This window comes from Loxodonta africana, chromosome 6 (assembly GCF_030014295.1).
Source record: "Loxodonta africana isolate mLoxAfr1 chromosome 6, mLoxAfr1.hap2, whole genome shotgun sequence".
Classification (NCBI taxonomy): domain Eukaryota; kingdom Metazoa; phylum Chordata; class Mammalia; order Proboscidea; family Elephantidae; genus Loxodonta; species Loxodonta africana.
In genome coordinates this window covers 40,250,467-40,265,550 of record NC_087347.1, presented here as the reverse complement: position 1 = coordinate 40,265,550, position 15,084 = coordinate 40,250,467, and the positions used below count along the sequence as shown (strand labels likewise).

Sequence of the window (15,084 nt, the reverse complement as noted above, 5' to 3'; positions counted from 1 at the left end):
TGGATTAGGTAGATACCTGCAAGACTCAACTCTTGTCTCAAGAATGGTCACTCTTTTCTGAAATTTCCTCTCAGCGTTTGATATTCAGCTGCTTCTTTTTCTTCTGACGCTTTGGTCATGCTCCAAGCCGTGAGATGGCACAAGTAGAGACAAATGCAGGATTTTAATAGGCAGGTTTGATTGTTTTCCACATAAAACAGATAAAACCATTTTCTACCTCGTTCAAAATAAGCCAGAGGGTATACTCATTTATAGCCATATGTTAGCGATAGACAGGTTTTTTTGTTTTTGTTTTTTGCCTTAAGTACCTAAGGTTGAAATTTCTTTTTAGCCAAATGCAGGACCTCAGGACCCCGGGTACTTTAGAACCCCTCTTTCTCCAGGCCTCCCCTGGACTCACCAGACAGATGTCCATTGTGGAAACACCTGCCCCCCATGCATGGGAGGGACCAAAGAAAGATTCCACCATAAATTCCCCACTGCCAGTGGGGAGGGGATGTCCCTTGTCCTCAAAAGAGCATGACAATAGGAGGGAATGTCAGGATGCTTTTGCTAGCTCTCCAAGCAAGTTGTGAATAGAGTTAATTTCCTCCCAGCCCTATGTGAAGCTGCTCTAAGTAGCCCACAAGACGTCTGCGCAGCAGCCATAAACTTTAACCTTTTCAAAATTCCTCTCGGCCCCCTGAAGACCTGCCAGCTGGCTTGGCTTTGCTGAATTGCCTCATCCCTGAGCCACCGAGGAGCCCCACAGGAGCTCAGGCCCAGTGGTAAACAAAGCCGGGGTGAAGGCTGCCCCGCCGTCTGCCCCCACGCAGCTGCCCACTCAGCAGCCCTGGGTCTGCCCTGCTGCCACCATGCCCCCAGTGATGGAGTGCAGAGCCTCCGAGGTGTGGCACTTAGAGAGCCCCAAAGAGTCCACGAAAAGGTTAGCTCTCATTTCTCATGTGTCCCTCGTCCCCGCCATGCCAATGTAAAATGCTGGGTAAAAGGGCGGAGGTGATGGATGGGTAGGGAGCCTATATTGGAATTTCCTGTCTGGTGCTAAAGAAAGTTGCAGTCTCCCCCTCCTCCGCTCGTTTGCATGACACCTTCTCCAAGTCAGACATTTGTTGCTTTCCAGAAAGCCTTTATCAATAAAGAGACTAGTGGAGGGGTCTGCTCCAGGAGGTGGGGATAAAGACATCACAGCGGCTAAGATCAGCATGTTGATGTCACATAGTTACATTTCAGTAGGGTCCTGGAGGACATTTCCTGCCAGTAAACACCTGGTTTATCAAGTAGTTCTGTGTGTGTTTTTTTTCCTTCATGCTTAGAGTGTGTATTATTCTCCTCATAAATCCAGCTACCTTTCTTCCCTTCTTTTTAAATCAGAACGTAATGTAATCAATTCTAATTGTACAGCATTTCCATCCACCATGTTAAGGCTGGTCAGTTCTTGCTGCATGTGTATCCAGGGGTCAGTGTGTCTAGATTGCCGTGCTGCCCGCACTCATGGTTCTGTCTTGGCAAATGGTGGCTGAGTTCCAGAACCGTGTTGTTGTTTTTAGGTGCTGTTGAGTCAGTTCTGACTTACAGCGACCCTATGGACAATTTGGACAATAGGAAACCCTGGTGGCATAGTGGTTAAGTGCTATAGCTGCTAACCAAAAAGTCAGCAGTTCGAATCCACCAGGCGCTCCTTGAAAACTCTATAGGGCAGTTCTACTCTGTCCTGTAGGGTCACTATGAGTCAGAATTGACTTGATGGCAACGGGCTTGGTTTTTGGTTTATGGACAATAGAACAAAACACTGCCTGGACCCGCAGTAACCTCACAATCGTTGTTATGCTTGAGCCCATCGTAGCAGCCACTGTGTCAATCCATCTCCTTGAGGGTCTTCCTCTCTTTTGCTGACCCTCTACTTTACCAATCATGATGTCCTTCTCCAGGGACTGGTCCCACCTGATAACATGCCCAAAGAAGGTGAGACAAAGTCTGACCATCCTCACTTCCAGGGAGCACCCTGGCTGTACTTCTTCCAAGACAGATTTGTTCGTTCTTCACACAGTACATGGTATATTGAATATTCTTCACCAATACCATAATTCAAAGGCATCAGTCCTTCTTCAGTCTTCCTTATTGGCTCTTCCAGCACCAAGAGGGCCCTTGTAATATGACTCCACCTAGAGGCATTAGAAGACACGGTGGCTGTATTCCACTTAAGAGCTCCTGCTGCTGTCCAAGCTGCATCAGGATGTGAATGTGTACAACATTTAATCAGGACGCCTCCAAGGGTCCCAAGAAAGCAGGCACCAGTGCTGAGGAGAGAGAAACAAGGCCATCCCCACCACAAAAGAACCAGAAGGCTTCCAAATGTCAGTACACTACTGCATTTTTCCAAACTTGTTTCTGGAGCAGCCTTTAGCATCCCAGCCACCCTGCTGTGATCCACCGGCTAAAAACATCAATTGTTAATTGTCTGACCACTACAGAGAAGCTCGTTTTAATATAGTCATGACATGAATGAGACCCAAGCTCCCCTTTGCCCCTCCCCTGAGGCACCTTGGATCTTGCAGGCAAAAGGGGGCACTTAGTTGGCTGTGGTACAATAGGGGCCAGTGTTGAGGTCAGCAATAAATAAGGCGTAACATTGTTTTCCGTGCTGGCAATCGGCAAGCCTTCCTTAAGGATTGAAATAACTTACATTTCTGGAGCAAGCAGCTGAGTAACTGAGAAAGAAGACTCTGTTCCTCTCTTCAACAGACTGTCCCTCTCTCTCAGACACACACACACATACACACACACTTCTCTCTACACTCTCCCCCAAATTCCTCAATTGCTGCTCTTACTCTAATATGTAGAGCCAGCCAGCTGTGCCTCCCTAATTTCTGTCCTCAAGAGGATGGCCATGTGGATGTGTGTGTGCTGCTTCAAGGGCCACTCCAGTGGAAACAAAAACCTCGCAAGTAGGGGGATCTGGGCCCAAACATTTAAATAACCCATGCGACAGAGGCAGCAAAGAGAGGCATATTCTTCCACTTTCCTAATGCTTCAGTTGTTTTACATGCAGGCTCTGAAGATTGTTCAAAGAACTTCACAAGTCCCAACGGAACCATCGAATCACCTGGGTTCCCCGAGAAGTACCCACACAACTTGGACTGCACCTTTACCATCCTGGCCAAACCCAAGATGGAGATTGTCCTGCAATTTCTGACCTTTGACCTGGAGCATGACCCATTGCAGGTGGGAGAGGGAGACTGCAAATACGACTGGCTGGACATCTGGGATGGCATTCAGCATGGTGAGTGAAGTCGCTGTCACAGAGACACTTCTCAGTATTTTGTCCTTTGCCTGTTAATTGCTTTCGTAACAATAATAATAATAAAAAAAGAGAACAAAGACTTCAAAGCTCCTTAGGGTTCTTATATAATCCATGATGACTTTGTCTTCTCCTTAGCCAAGGATCATTTGAGAAAAACTGCAGAAAGGCAATCTCCTTTCTTGGATGTATTTCTTTAGAAAAGGATAAGACTAGTGGATACTTGGGTGAGGATGAGCAAACCTGTAGATGGTGTTGTTTTTCACTCCACGTTATCGAGATTTCCATAGAAAGTGACTCAGTGACCAACCCCTATGCCTTAACAAAAGGACGTTAGAGCCAGGGTTTGAATCCTGGCTCTGCCATTTACCAGCTGGGCAACTGTGGGCAAGTTACTTAACCTGTCTGTGTCTTATCTGTATAAGTTAATTACTATCATCATCATTGTTATTACTGTAATTATTTTTATTATTAATACAGCCATAAATGAGGATAAGACACCATCCAAGGCAAAGAGGAACCTGCACCCAGGTGGAAACCAACATAGGTCTTGGGCATAGTCAATATCAGCAAGGAAACTCATCTTTCACTTTTATAGTCACTAAGTATTTTGCAGTATAAGGGAGACTTGATGGCTAAGCCAGAAGAGCAACATTATTTCCTGGGGAAAGCATACAGTTTAGTCAGAAAACCTGGGTTTGAGTCCCAGCTCTACTATTTCCTAGCTGTGTGAACAGGGAAAAGTCACATGACCTCTCCAAAGCTCAATTCCTTCTTCTCAAAGACAGGTACTAAAATGATACCTTTCCTGTCCAACTCCCGGAGCTGTGAGAACTGAATAAGGCCATGTCAGTTAAAATGGTTTTTAATAGATAAGAACATTAGACTTGTTCTTAAAACATATTTTTGGTTGTTCTTTTTGTGTCTAAGTGTACAAAGTGATGCTCTATCGAATGCAGTGCAATGGTAGGAAGGGAGAATGTATCGAACACTGAGTTTGACATTGCCATTTCTGCTGGCCTCTTTCTCCTGCATGTCCAGTTGGCCCCTTGATCGGCAAGTACTGTGGGACCAAGACACCCTCCGAACTCCGTTCCTCTACAGGGATCCTCTCACTGACCTTTCATACGGACATGGCGGTTGCCAAGGATGGCTTTTCTGCACGTTACTACCTGGTTCAGCAAGAACCACTAGAGAGTGAGTTGGCTGGTTGGGACCCTCTGGCCTGTCCTTGCATGAGGGCTGTGAGGATGTACAGGTGAAGAGAGGCTGACCTCTGTTGAGGGAAGGACGTGGGAACTCAACCCAATTGGCTATGGCATCAGAGTCCAAGGAATGAAAGTCACATCCTTTTGCCAGGCAGAGATTAGTGAGAAAAGAGCAAATGTTGACCTATTGCTCGTTTCTTGGGGAAAAAAAAAAATGCGTACAAAGAATTAGTTAATCCCAAGGAAGGTTATTACCATCTCAAACCTCAATTTTCTCTTCTGTGAATAAAAGGGAAACTAGTTAGGATGATCTACATAGGGTCTACTTTTGTGCTAACATTTTTGAATACAGGGCCAATTTTCTCCCTCTCCAAGACTCAGTGGCCATTGTCACAAAAAGTGAGCAATTTTAAATCTCTCTTTATATATTTTTGGACATTAAACATCTCTGGTCCTGGGAAAGTTTCCCTAGCTTCCTTGGACATTCATCTCATATGCCCACTAAGTTTAGTTTTGTGACGTTCCACTAATATGGCAGGCACCGTGCAAAGCATTGAAATATGTAGCTCTTTATCCAGCCGTCATGGAATTTACATTCTAGGCCTATCAGCCTCTGGCCATGAGTTACATCTTCAGATCAGGTCCTCTTGGACACGGACTTCAAATGTACTTCCATTCCCATTTAGAAAATTTCAAGGACAACTTTTAGGACTAAAGAAACACTTTAGCATGATTGAAGCTGGAGGAATGCTACCTAGGTTATGGACAACTCCCCACGCGTAACTACACACACAGCAGCCTGGCCTGCAGGAGTGTCGCTGGGTTTTGTTCTGGGTGTTCCTTTTGTTTTTTTCATCCAAGTCCTTGTGGAGTTTGAGTGACAAAGAAGCAGTATCGCAAATTGCACCAGATTCCGCAGATGGTCCGTGCAGTCACTGAGCTAAAGAATAGGTTTGATACCTGAAAGAGATTGCTGGCCCTTATCAGACACTTGCACATACAAATATTGATCAGTGTTCATGGTGTCCATGGGAAGGACAAGAATTTAATGGACAAAAAGGCTAGAGTAAGTGACTTCTGGGTCTGTTTGTTCAGACAAGCGGTACAGAGGACTAGAGAGTGACATGCAAGCGCTCGTGGAAAGGCTTCCCAAAGACAAGGCATTTATGCTTTGTAATGTCTTGTCTTTTGTGCCAGAACTCACGAGATAGTTGAGTGAAAGAAAGAAGCAAAAATGCCTCCTGGGTGTTTATTAATGAAGCAGGCTTCCCACGATGTATCAGCCCACCCAGATTGCCGCGAGTCTCACTCACATTTACCTGTAGTGCAGAAATGGTGCATCTGGTTTCTGTGAGCATCCATAGCCTGCAGCAGTAACAGTACTTGTGCTCTAGATTGTATTTTTATTTTATATTGTGATTCTTATTTATCCACAGCCTGGTTTCTTTTAGGTCCAATTTAGTTTCTTTCAACCCAGAGGGGTTGTCAAGCTCTATGACGCAGTATAGTTGTTTTTAAAATGTGAGTATATAATTAGGTCTTTAAGATAAGGACGTGCCTGCAAGGACTTGTCCCTGGAAGGGAGCCGAGTTTTATGGGTCCTGGGGGTTTGACGTTGAGAAGCCTGACTCTGCCCTTGACCATCTCCATTCCCCAGACTTTCAGTGCAATGTCCCCCTGGGAATGGAGTCTGGCCGGATTGCTAATGAACAGATTAGCGCATCATCTACCTACTCGGACAGGAGGTGGACCCCGCAACAAAGTCGGCTTCATGGTGATGACAATGGCTGGACCCCGAACTTGGATTCCAACAAAGAGTATCTCCAGGTACTTATTCAGACACCAGAGGGTGTGCAGAGGGTGTGTATTTTGGGGGCAGGGGAATGGTTCCTCGGTTAGAGTGGAAGAAGGGCATAAAGAAAACAAATACGTCAGGTATAAGAACTTCATTCATTCTTTAAAAATATATATATATATGTATATATAAAAGCCAGATGCAAATATACTGTGCTAAGTGCTGGGATAAAGTGATGAGTCAAATATCTGTCTTCCCTTGTGGAGATTACCAGACTTGGAGAAGTTGTCTGGCCAGGAGACAGGAGATACTGTTTGTCCTATCACTATAGATAGCCAAAGATCATTCTATAAACAGTTCCAAATCTTCCTTCCTCATTCTTGGCATAGGGTGGCATGAGAGATTGGCTAGGTAGAGGGAGCATTTTCCTAAGGGCAGGCTTGTTGAAGTGCAAGCTAAGCATGACAGCTCCTCCTGAACTTTGCTATTTAGGGAGAAGCTCACCAGGAAGGTCTTTTGCACATAGTTATCAGAACGACACATGGGAAAATGTCACTACCAGGAATGAAAGCCAGGTTGCCCAGATGCTTCGCAGCATCTTTTCAGACTAGTGTTTGCTTTCCTTCTGAATAAGACTTGCAGTTTGTGTTGGGTGATCTCCCATTGCCGTACAGACTGGTCCAGTTCTCATCCCCTGGGAAGAAATAAATAGGGGAAGAGCAAGCTGCTACTTCCAAACTAGAGCAATTTCGGCTTTTTTGACACAGGACAGATAGCCTTGGGACCACTGACAAGCCTGTCCTTCCTCTGATGCGACTTAGTGACCTCTGCTCTGAGATGGACATCACAGGGCAGACAACAGGAAAGGGAGAAAGAACACTTATAAACTTCTGGGTGTCCACAGAGGTTCTAACTATGCAACCCTAAGGCTATTTTTGTCTGCCACTCCAAAATCCTTCTCATCCTGCTAAGCTTCCAGAAAGTTCTCCTGTATAATCGGGAGTACAGAGCTCTCTGAGGCATTCCATTGATTATATTCATTATTTTTGGTCCTTAATCATGCATTTTCTCTTACTAGTCTCTACCTGTTTCTGACGTACATATGTTATATTACGTACTTCTTTTGAATGCTTAATAATGCTGATCACATAGTAAGTTGCCAATAAGCACTTGTCGAATTGAATGTTATCAGTGTGCTCTGGCTAAATTTTGGTGAAACAGAGATTGCCATTAAGAAGTGCTGTGGCCAGCAAAGGAATGACATCCAGCGCTTTCCAAATGATTTGGCATTGTGGAGGGGGATGTGCCTCAAAATGTTGGCCATTCTCTTCATAGAGCAAAAGGTCAGGACTTAGTGCATAAGCTTAATTGCTTGGGCAGACTCTGCATGCCCTCTGACCCCTTAGTGACCTGAACAACTAAAATACAATGGAGTGAGGGTCTGAGGGGAAGGGGAAAAGCCATGAGCCGAGGCTTCTGCAACTAGTGCCTCATAAGTGATTGGACTGGATTGAAGTGGAGTTGATTGGAATGGATTTAGCTATTCTTCCTTTAAAACAGCATCTGCTTTCACAATCCAAGGCAGGCCATAGTTTAGTAAGAAGAGATCGTAGTTCTAGATGGTCAATGATTAGTCTAAGATAAACTTAATACTGTCCATTAAGATTTGCAAGAAAGAATCAAATTATGTATTCAGGATGCCCAATTTAGCATCCAATAAGTTGAGTTTAATTGTCTGGTAGAATCACAGACTGATACTAATTGCAAATACATGTGAGTGAATCACAGACATAGGTTGTGAGCCAAGTGTTACAGTTGTGCCCTTTGAAGAAAACATAAGATGCTGCCTTGTGTTGGGAGCGGTGGTCTGCTTACTCACCTACCTCTCTCCCCCAGGTGGACCTGCGCTTCCTGACCATGCTCACTGCCATTGCAACTCAGGGAGCAATTTCCAGAGAGACCCAGAATGGGTACTATGTCAAATCGTACAAGCTGGAAGTCAGCACAAATGGTGAAGACTGGATGATGTACCGGCATGGCAAAAACCACAAGGTGAATCCATTTCTCCAACTCAAAGGCATGCTGAAACGGTGCACAGGGGTGGGCAGAAGGAGCTTCACCTCCGCTCCACATGGGGGAGGAGGCCCTGTTTAGTGAGGCTCAAATAATTGATGGAGGCAAGGGAGATGGCTTGCCCTGCAAATATTCTGTCTTATGCTAAAGTGATTGGAAAACACCATTTCTCCAACAGCCTGGCTGCTGTTGCCTCTTACACGGCAGTGAGAGAGAGCTGCTTGCAGTGTGTTCTCTGACTGCAAATGAAGGAGAAAATGCTTTCCCAGCCCGTGTCTCCCTATACAGGATTCATTGAGCATTTATGGCCTGAGTCCCTTCCTCATGCTGGGCAAACAATCACAAAACCACATGAAACTGCAGTTCAGGAGTTACTGAGGTCTGGAAATGAAAGGGCACAAATCCTAAGAGGGAATCACAATGTCCCCAAGAAGAAAGAGGACAATAAATAATGAGCAGAAATTCAGTATGTCAGGGAGATGGGATCTGAACTGGCAATTGCACTTGGCAACAAGGCGTTGAATCCTCCTGGCTGGTGCCTTCAGTGTCTGCGGCTCCCGGAGGTGTGGTCCGTGTGGGTGATGTGGGGTTTTTGTTGTACATATGGATGAATGTCTGGCACTCGGCTTTCTGAAGACACATGGCATTCTGGCAGTGAGCGGGCCTGCAGCTGGAGCTGCTGGCAGTGTGCTGGTTATACAGTACCCTTAGCCTATGGGGGGAGCTTATTGGAAACAGCAGGAGGTCTCACCTCGGGGGCGGGTATCTGTCATGGTGGCCCTGCAGACTGGGTTCATCGTGGGCTGACTCAGGTCTGTGAGGAGAATGTGATATCAGGCACTGCTCACCCTTCTGAGAAAGGAACTGGGGAATGAGGGAAAGGGCCTCTTCTCTTTAATACCACAGTTTCACCAGGACCCTGGTCTGCCAGGATGTGAATTATCAAAAAGGGAGCATGTGGCCAAGCCTAGAGGTGCCCAAGCCCTTTTCCAAGGGACGCTTCTCAGCTCCCATCGCCACCCCAAGGCAACTTGTTCTCGGTGCAGCTGGAGATTTTGGACACAGAAAATCCTGAACTATAATGCTGGCACTGTTTCACTGAAGGAAACCTGAGTGTTTTAGAGTAGTTTTTTTTTTTTTCCCCAATTGAAATTGCGTTAGTAACATGGCGCCCTTCATCTGAAAGTCATGGCTTCCAGATATTACCAGGTAACAAAGAAAAAAAATGCCCCCATTCCACAGATAGAGGAAATGAAGTATGCAACAGTTGGAAGACTTCCCCACCTTGATGTGCTGGGCAGGTCTGGTTTCTCATGGACTTCTTTCAGGAGGAATTGCCAAACACGGTGAATGGCCAGCCTGAATTGGCAGAGGGTGCTGGGAGCACTGTGGTCTGAGCCCTCATCCCTCCCCAATCCTTTTCCATTCATACCTTCTCTTCACCTACCCTTTTCAATAAGAAACTGATAGAACCCTGAAGCAGGGCTTCAAACCAGTTGCTTGCGTTGGAACCCCTGCTGAGGGAATTTGTATTTCCACCCCAGATATACTGCATCAGAATCTGCATTTTAACAAGATCTCTAGGTGCTTCTTATGTATAATAAATTTTTAGAACCCCTGCTGTACTAGTGGTTCTCAGAATTGGTCCCTAACCAGCAGCATTAGCATCACCTAGAGCTCGTTAGAAATGCAGATTCTCAGCAGGAGTTCAAAGCAGAAGGAACTGGTTTGAAGCCCTGCCCTGAAGCTCTGCTCAGTAGGTGAGGACAGGCGGTTGGGTTAGGGTGGGTCCTGGGGGAGAGGAAGGCAGTTCACCTGACTCTCTCCCCATCTAGGCTCAATGACTAATCAGCACTGGCCAGAGGGATACTATAGCATAAGCTGATTTTAAAAGCACACAGATGGACAAGGATGCTATTTAAAACACCATTTGTAGGAAAACTGCTTTTGGAAATACCTTAGCACTGCACATTTTGACAGAATGCTGTCCTCCCTGGCTTTATCCCTGGAATTCGTTCTGCAGGGAAGATATTCCTGAGAATCGAATTTCGCTTTATGCTCTCCTTTAGAATTATTCTTCTCAGCATTTTCATATTGAATACATTCTCTTCTCTCTTTTTCTTCCTCTTCCCACTCTTGGCTAAATTTCTTTCCCTAGCAGTCAAGGGGTAACTTAGATTTTTATAGGGAATCAGTCCTGTCGAAATAAAGGAAGCTGAGGCAGAGGAAAAGCCTTCTCTCTCCCGTTAGACATTCACCCTCCAGGTACCCAGAGAAGGCAGGAAAGTGGAAAGCCTACCAATTAGGTTTTGGCCCCTACCAGCTCCCTCGCCCACCAAGGGTGTGGCGGGTGGTGGGGAAGACCACCCGAGTCCCTGCCTTGCAGAGTGATCTCTGCTGCCCTTCATTAGCAGATCTCCGCCCCGCCCCCCATCATGTCAGTATTTAATGTGTAGATTCCACACTGGTCATGGTGCGTCAGTGCTGCGCTCTGCACTGTTTGGGTTGAAATAGTTGAGTGAACCGTGCCAAATAGATTTGTCAAGTCTACTGCAGTTTGATTTGATGCCATGAGGGGGAGGTAGGGTGAGGAGGGGAGTAGGGGCCAGTAGGGGGAGAGGCTTCATCCACACTGAGTGCCACCACTGAGGTTCTCTTTGTAGCTGCTGGATGGTAGGCGCTGCGCCAAGCTAGCTAGTGCTAAGTGGTGGGCCTGAAAGGGAAATTCAGACAGCAGGACCTAGAAGCCAAGCAAACCAGGGGTGGAGGCAGCAGCCTGTTTTGTTCAGTGGTACGGAGGGAAGGCTTAAAAAAGCCTTCCCGGTGCAGGGGGTGTGAAGAGGGGAATGTTTGGGGTGGAAATGTGGGAACTTGATTTCAATTCCCCAATCACTGTCAACACTGATGCAGTGTACCAAAGTCCAGGGAATTGGGGAAATCAGAGGAAAACAAGATTAATGAGTGCTCAAGACGGTGGGCGGATGCCTGTGCTATTTCTTTGCAAAATTTCTCTTTACAATTTGGGCCCAGGCTGGGCTGAGGCAAGACTTAGGCCTATGGGGGAATGACTTTCTTGCTGCCAGGAGGTAAGAAACACTAAGGAACTCTATTCCAGTCTCCCTCAGGCGGTAAGCCAGCCTCTTCTTCGTCTCTTTCCATCCAACAGGTAATCGTGGGGTTACCTGTGAGAAAGGCAATTATGCTATTTCCGGGGTATTAAAGCATCCTTCTGGCAAAATGTAGCCCAGTCACGCAGGCCACATGTATAGCGCATCCCCAATCCTTATCCAGTTCCACATGCCATAATGTGGAACTTATGATTTTCATATAGGGCAAGACCTCCTTATCCATATTTATGGCATAACCACAAGGCAGAGAGCTCGTATGCCTGATGGAACCCATTTCCAGCCCATGTGCTCACTTAGATTATACAAATTGTTTCACATACATTTCTTCAGAAACCACAAGCAGAAACTACTGCTTTTGGTTTCACCAGCTGTATTAGTAACACCCCAGACATAGACATAATGTTGTAAATATAATAGTAGTAGGTTTGTATGTGTGTGTATATATAATTATAGACGCAATTATGTATACACATACCAAGAGGGGTGCGTGGAGAAAAATGGGAAGATCTCAAAGCCACAGGGGCTTTTGAGGTCCTGCCCACCTCTGAGATGCTGATTCCACGAGTCTGTACTGGAGGGATAGGCTGTGCGGGAGAGATGGGACCATGTCTGGTGTCTGGACAGGGGGATGAGGCTCCCAGAGACATCATTGCCCTTTTATGTCTAAGCACCAGTCCTAGTCTTCAGGTTTCCCTTATTTGGTAAACGTGACCATCTTGTTAGCATAACTCTGATTACCTTGCTCCTAGTCACAGCACTGCTCGCCTACTGTTATATATTTAGAAGAAATTTGGGATAAAAGAGAGCCTTTGGGGTGCTAACTATATCTTGATGGCCAAGTTGAGGATGGAAGGTTGAGGACAGGGTTGAGGTAAGGCTTGGGTCCAAAAGTTCTCAAAATTACCCCACAATGAGTGACAAATGCACTAAGCTCAACATATTAATGTAATGATGGCCTCTGAGGGGCTCAGGGAGCCCTCAGGCACTGGCTTACTAGCTTCAGAATTTAACAGCATTTCCCAGACTATGGAATTGAAGCTCTCAGAGACTAAGTAATTTGCCCCAGGGATATAGGGGACCGTGGGAGTGGGAGTCCCCTTGAAAGGCGCCTGGTTGCCAGGCTTTGATTTCCAAGCTGTTGCTCTCAACTGTCAGATCCAGGCTTTCCTTGTCATTTTGCATCCAGGGGGACAGTGACCTCGAATTGTGCATTTTCATTGAAAGCCTCTGCTACAACGAAGATCAGAGGCCAGCCATGCTTGGGCAGCATGGCTTACGATGCTGGGGTCCTCACTTCAGAGTTTGGGCCTCATCATGGAATCATAAGGATGTGAAGTTGGAAGAAGTCGATGTTTGTTTGACTTGGCTACATCTTTTTCAAACAAATAAACACTCCACTTCGAAAGTTCTCTGTCCCATATTTATTTTCTAAATTAAAACAAGTCATTTATAAATGCATTGGAGAGTTGAAAACCCTCTGTGAAATGATCAGAGTGGTGTCAGAAAACCAGACTTCCAGATCAGGCGGCTAGTGTCCAGAGTGCCGGGACTTCTATTTTCAGATCCTCTTAGCTGACACATCATGTGACCCTGGAAATTTCTCCTAACAGCTCCCTGCCGCGGTGTTTGTCTGCCCAAACGGAATGGTGCTTTAGCTGCTGTTGGCAAAGCACCTTGAGAGTTGGGGATGGAAGGCTCTCTGCAGATACAATTAATGTATTAGGCCCCACAAAGCTCTTCTTGAGCAGAAGCAAGTTATCAATTTAAAAAGTAACAAGGCCCCATGGGATATTTATCTGCCTCTTTTGAAATCATAGGTCTGGAAAGCAGTGTGATAAGTCATCCAGGTCTTTCTCCTGAGTCTGGCGAGGCCTGCACCTGAGCTGCCTCGGATTAACGTTACCTATCCTAGCCTCCTTCTTCTGTGAGGGAAGAAATTGTTCCTTCAATTGATAATTTGAGTTTTCAAAAGAAACACCTTTTTACCTCTTGGTGAGTGACTGGCTTCCCCTTTTCCATTTTGTTGTATGATTTTGTTGTGTATAAGATTAGAACAAGGACTGAAACCATAAGCTAGTAATGGGCATCGGCCTTCAGAAGTAGTGGATATGATTGCATAGTCTAACCATGGTAATGGTTATGGATATTCTGAAGAGGGCCAATGCTGTTTCCAAGTTCAAGTCCCCCTAGTTTACCTGCCCCCCTCAATTATAACTGAGAAGAATCCAGTGCCCTAGGTAACTAAGTTTGTCCCTCATTCATTTGCCATTGGATGAGCTTAGACCTTTAGCCTCTCCACTTAGGAACCTCAAGGGAAAATTTCATTACACACGAGCTTGGAACCTTTTCCCTACCAGGCTCCCATGCTGGCTTCACCCAACTCCCATGAGTGCTGAACTGTCTCCGGGAGCTGAGGCCAGCCTCCCTGGTGCTCACAGCTTCAGTGCTAAATTCCTTGTGCTCCTCAGGCCAATCCTCTGTGCACAGAGACCAGCTGGAATGAGCAAATAGGAAGGGGACATGGAAGAGAGTTGTGATATGCATGGTCTGGGGAAGCAGCCCTCCTTGCCCCAGCCCCAGCATAGGTAGATAAGTACTGGCGTGGAAGCTTCACCTGGTAGTTTGCCAAGCTCTTTGCTATCACCATTTCCCTGCTTTGTGGTTTGCTGAGATTCCATCTGGAGAGGAACCCAGGTGGCAGACATGCTTGGGAACCTCACTCTCTGTACAGGTCTACTCTCTTACTCTCTTCCATCCCACCTTGCAGTTAAAGGCACCTCCTAAAGAAATTTGGCCATGCCAGTTACAGGAGCTTTTCAGGTGTGGAGGTCCAGGGCATTGGCCTTCTTTAGAACATACATAACTATGGCCAGATGATACAATCATATCCACTTTTACAGGGGAGCATTGGCCATTCCCTGCCAGCCCATCCTTGCTCCGAGCTGCCCTCCTCCCCCACCCCATCTCTCCTCCAGCCCCAAATCCCTGAGCTGTCCTCCTCTCCTCTCCTTTCTGATGCTTTCCTGTCTCAAATCCTGAAACCCTAATCCTGTTAGTATGCTGTGTTCCAGGGCTCAGCGTCTCCATGGGGGTAACATAATCCTGCAGTAAATCTAGTGGGCCCCACAAGGCACACACAGATGGGGACGTACACATCCCACCCACCTCCACCCCCACCCAGAAGGAACCCAGCCAGCCTCCCCCGCCCGACACCACTGACACGCTCCTGCTCCTCATCTCTCCCTTTATGTCCTGAAAACAGCTTGATGACAAAAACAGCCCTAAAGTCATGGAGGAGACAAGAGGAGGTCATCATGGTCATAAATGAACATTTTGTTGTGAGCGAGCTTCCTTTGCCCTGCTCTGCTCGCCCTCTCATATATACATGTATATTAGATGTTTGTGTATGTATTTGTGTATGTATGCATGTGTATATAGATATATACACATGTGTACACACACAGACACATCCCTTCTGACTCTACACCTGGCTTAGTTCCTACATCCACTAGAACGAAACTAGATTTTAATTTTTTTCTTAGTGGTCTTTAAGAGAGAAATATCAGGGCCATAATTTACAAA

The 15,084-nt window shown here is 46.1% G+C and overlaps 1 protein-coding gene across 6 annotated transcripts in view; it reads left to right on the top strand.

Moving 5' to 3' along the window:
• The window catches only part of NRP2 (neuropilin 2), a 130,403-nt gene that overhangs the window by 45,809 nt on the left and 69,510 nt on the right, over nt 1–15,084 (top strand). For all 6 annotated transcript variants that reach the window (XM_010602342.3, XM_010602347.3, XM_010602349.3 and 3 more), the window contains exons 4-7: nt 3,050–3,280; nt 4,340–4,495; nt 6,164–6,333; nt 8,198–8,353. In XM_010602342.3, coding sequence (XP_010600644.1) covers nt 3,050–3,280; nt 4,340–4,495; nt 6,164–6,333; nt 8,198–8,353 — 713 coding nt within the window. The remainder of the gene's footprint in view (nt 1–3,049; nt 3,281–4,339; nt 4,496–6,163; nt 6,334–8,197; nt 8,354–15,084) is intronic.